The sequence below is a fragment of the Procambarus clarkii genome, chromosome 30, assembly GCF_040958095.1.
Source record: "Procambarus clarkii isolate CNS0578487 chromosome 30, FALCON_Pclarkii_2.0, whole genome shotgun sequence".
NCBI lineage: Eukaryota > Metazoa > Arthropoda > Malacostraca > Decapoda > Cambaridae > Procambarus > Procambarus clarkii.
Window position 1 is genome coordinate 17,481,338 of NC_091179.1, and position 3,513 is coordinate 17,484,850.

At 44.0% G+C, this 3,513-nt stretch overlaps 1 protein-coding gene across 1 annotated transcript; it reads right to left on the reverse strand.

Annotated features, from left to right (window-relative positions):
* Window positions 1-578: 578 nt before the first annotated feature.
* LOC138369930 (DNA-directed RNA polymerase II subunit RPB1-like) lies at window positions 579-1,292 on the reverse strand. The gene has a single exon (XM_069333682.1). The coding sequence runs from the start codon at window positions 1,290-1,292 to the stop codon at window positions 579-581; it is 714 nt and encodes a 237-aa protein (XP_069189783.1).
* Window positions 1,293-3,513: the final 2,221 nt, after the last annotated feature.

The window sequence follows — 3,513 nt, forward strand, 5'->3', positions numbered from 1 at the left end:
GTGGAGAAGAGGGAACAAAGGTAGAGAGGGAGAAAAAAAGAGGAATTAGGAGACAGGATAGGAATGAAAATAAGGAAGACCCGAACAAAAAATATACAGAATGACGAGTGAAATTGAAAAATAATGAGTGACCATCTTTGACAATGACTAAAAGAGAGAGAGAGAGAGAGAGAGAGAGAGAGAGAGAGAGAGAGAGAGAGAGAGAGAGAGAGAGCAGGAAGGAAGGGGGGGGCAGGGGGGACGAACCCTGGGCCACCACGTGGGCCTTCAGGTCAAACTCGGACCATTAGGGAAATCGAAGGTGGTAAAGGGAGGAGATACCGAGAGAGCGATGAATTCTGCACTGCGGTGCCCTCATGTGTCAGAGGGGTGATGTGAGGTGGGTGAGCTAGGCGGGTGATGGCTCAGGCAGGTAAAGGGTGTGGCTGATATAGGGTGTGGCGAGGTAAAAGCTATGGGGAGAGGGGAGGGAGGGGAAGTCTTAGGGGTAGGGGTAATCAGGGTAAGGGCCAGGCACGGACCTATAGTATCGGAAGCAAGGTCACTCAATCCTCTTGTACTAAAAGTAGAAATTTTTGCTAAGTAAACTCAGGGATGTGTAAGTGATGTTGACTCATTGTTGTCGCGATGTGTGAGAAATGTGGAGTTGTGTAACTAGTCGTGTTGTCCGCTTCTGGAGTCGTGTCGTCGGCTTCTGGAGTCGTGTCGTCGGCTTCTGGAGTCGTGTTGTCCGCTTCTGGAGTCGTGTCGTCGGCTTCTGGAGTCGTGTCGTCGGCTTCTGGAGTCGTGTTGTCCGCTTCTGGAGTCGTGTCGTCGGCTTCTGGAGTCGTGTCGTCCTCTTCTGGAGTCGTGTCGTCGGCTTCTGGAGTCGTGTCGTCGGCTTCTGGAGTCGTGTCGTCGGCTTCTGGAGTCGTGTCGTCCGGTTCTGGAGTCGTGTCGTCCGGTTCTGGAGTCGTGTCGTCCGGTTCTGGAGTCGTGTCGTCCTCTTCTGGAGTCGTGTCGTCCTCTTCTGGAGTCGTGTCGTCCTCTTCTGGAGTCGTGTCGTCCTCTTCTGGAGTCGTGTCGTCCTCTTCTGGAGTCGTGTCGTCCTCTTCTGGAGTCGTGTCGTCCTCTTCTGGAGTCGTGTCGTCCGCTTCTGGAGTCGTGTCGTCGGCTTCTGGAGTCGTGTCGTCCGCTTCTGGAGTCGTGTCGTCGGCTTCTGGAGTCGTGTCGTCCGCTTCTGGAGTCGTGTCGTCCTCTTCTGGAGTCGTGTCGTTCGCTTCTGGAATCGTGTCGTCCACTTCGGGAGTCATGTCACTTCGTATAGCCAACTATCTGTAGTGTACTCCTTGAAAATGTATAAATGCACAAAAGCTTTCGAATTTTTCGTCTTTCTTCATCCTTGATTGAACAATGATTATAGAGTTATTCTTACATATATTTCCTATCTTCCTCGTCACGGGAAGGAAGTTGAAAAAGGAGCAGAATTAACAGAATTCTATGTACCACGAGGCATTTCCGTGTCGATGTGGGCTGCGTCATGAGATGAGGTGTGAGCCGACAACTTTGTCTTTGTCTTAAGGATCGTAGCATGTGTCAAAGTCTAAGGTGCCTGTTGATAATTAGACGAGTGTTTGATATGTAGTACTTCCGCTATGTCTAAAAATCTATTATCGTTGTGCAGGCGATGAGTCACAATAACGTGGCTGAAGTATGTTGACCAGACCACACACTAGAAATTGAAGGGACGACGACGTTTCGGTCCGTCCTGGACCGAAACTTACTATCTCCTTCGGTGGTTATAAAAGGAGCTGCCTCGTATGGGCCAATAGGCCTGCTGCAGTTCTCATTACTACTATCCCCTACACCTGACTTTCCTCCTCAGCTCTCTCTTGCCTATTTAATGCCTGTCCCTACCTGTCCTCATCACAATCGACTTGAGAATGGTCCAGGACGGACCGAAACGTCGTCGTCCCTTCAATTTCTAGTGTGTGGTCTGGTCAACATACTCTATTATCGTTGTATCCTTGGATTATTTTGATATTGGTCTGGATATATCAGGCACTTTGAAGGAGATGTTTTCTCTACATATTGAAGTCATTAATGTTCTTCTTGCTCTTAAAGTATATGTTACCCACTATGTATACGTAATACACATATGCAGTATCACTTCATAATACATCAATTTTAACCTCGCCTTACATTCAACTTTCAGAATATTTTAGTCAATATTTCAGGTAAGAAGTAAACAAAAAATGTCATTGGTGTGGAGGAGAGGAAGGCAGGTAGGAGGTTCCTGGGCACATTGTGTAAATAATTAAGCGAGGAGCGGCCTCCCCGACTCAGGCAGGGACAGAAGAAAGCCTTATAATGAGACTTCCTGCTGGGGCTTCCAGGGCCTCGCCAAATACCACATCACACCTTCCATCATTCCTTCTTTCTGCCTCTCTCCACTATGTATATATATATATATATATATATATATATATATATATATATATATATATATGTCGTACCTAGTAGCCAGAACGCACTTCTCAGCCTACTATGCAAGGCCCGATTTGCCTAATAAGCCAAGTTTTCATGAATTATTTGTTTTTCGACTACCTAACCTACCTAACCTAACCTAACCTAACTTTTTCGGCTACCTAACCAAACCTAACCTATAAAGATAGGTTAGGTTAGGTTAGGTAGGGTTGGTTAGGTTTGGTCATATATCTACGTTAATTTTAACTCCAATAAAAAAAAATTGACCTCATACATAATGAAATGGGTAGCTTTATCATTTCATAAGAAAAAAATTAGAAAAAATATATTAATTCAGGAAAACTTGGCTTATAAGGCAAATCGGGCCTTGAATAGTAGGCTACAAAGTGAGTTCTGGCTACTAGGTACGACATATATATATATATATATATATATATATATATATATATATATATATATATATATATATATATATATATATATATATAATGTATATATATATAATGTATATATAATATATATAATCTAACTAAGAACTCTTTGACCCGGCCAGGATTCGAACCCATGCCGTCCAGGATCACCCCTAAGCGTACACTGTACCGTGACCACCGCACCAATGATCGTTTAGGGGTGATCCTGGACGGCATGGGTTCGAATCCTGGGCGGGTCAAAGAGTTCTTAGTGATATATGGCTTGCGCGTTCATTCAGCTTTCTCACATATATATATAATGTGTGTGTGTGTAAGTGTGTACGGGGTGGTGTCATACAAGTGTAAGTTGATTAGAGTTGTATTTCAGCTTTGTAAACTCACATAACATTACATAAAACCGTACTTCAACACATACGTCTGTATTGTAGGAGAGACGTACATCTTGAGCATTCATGTATGTAGGTTAGATTAGCATTTTAAAAGCACTATAATCACCTGAGGTTAATTGTTCAACAAATCATTGAATTGTATGATTAACGGATCTCTAACCCTGTCCATGGAGGACAGAATAAAATGTTTATATGCTGGTTAGCATTGTAAATGTCTGGCCACGTCT

Bases quoted from the DNA above. Each gene is read 5' to 3' on its own strand.
- LOC138369930 (XM_069333682.1), bottom strand. From the start codon at position 1,292: ATGACTCCCGAAGTGGACGACACGATTCCAGAAGCGAACGACACGACT.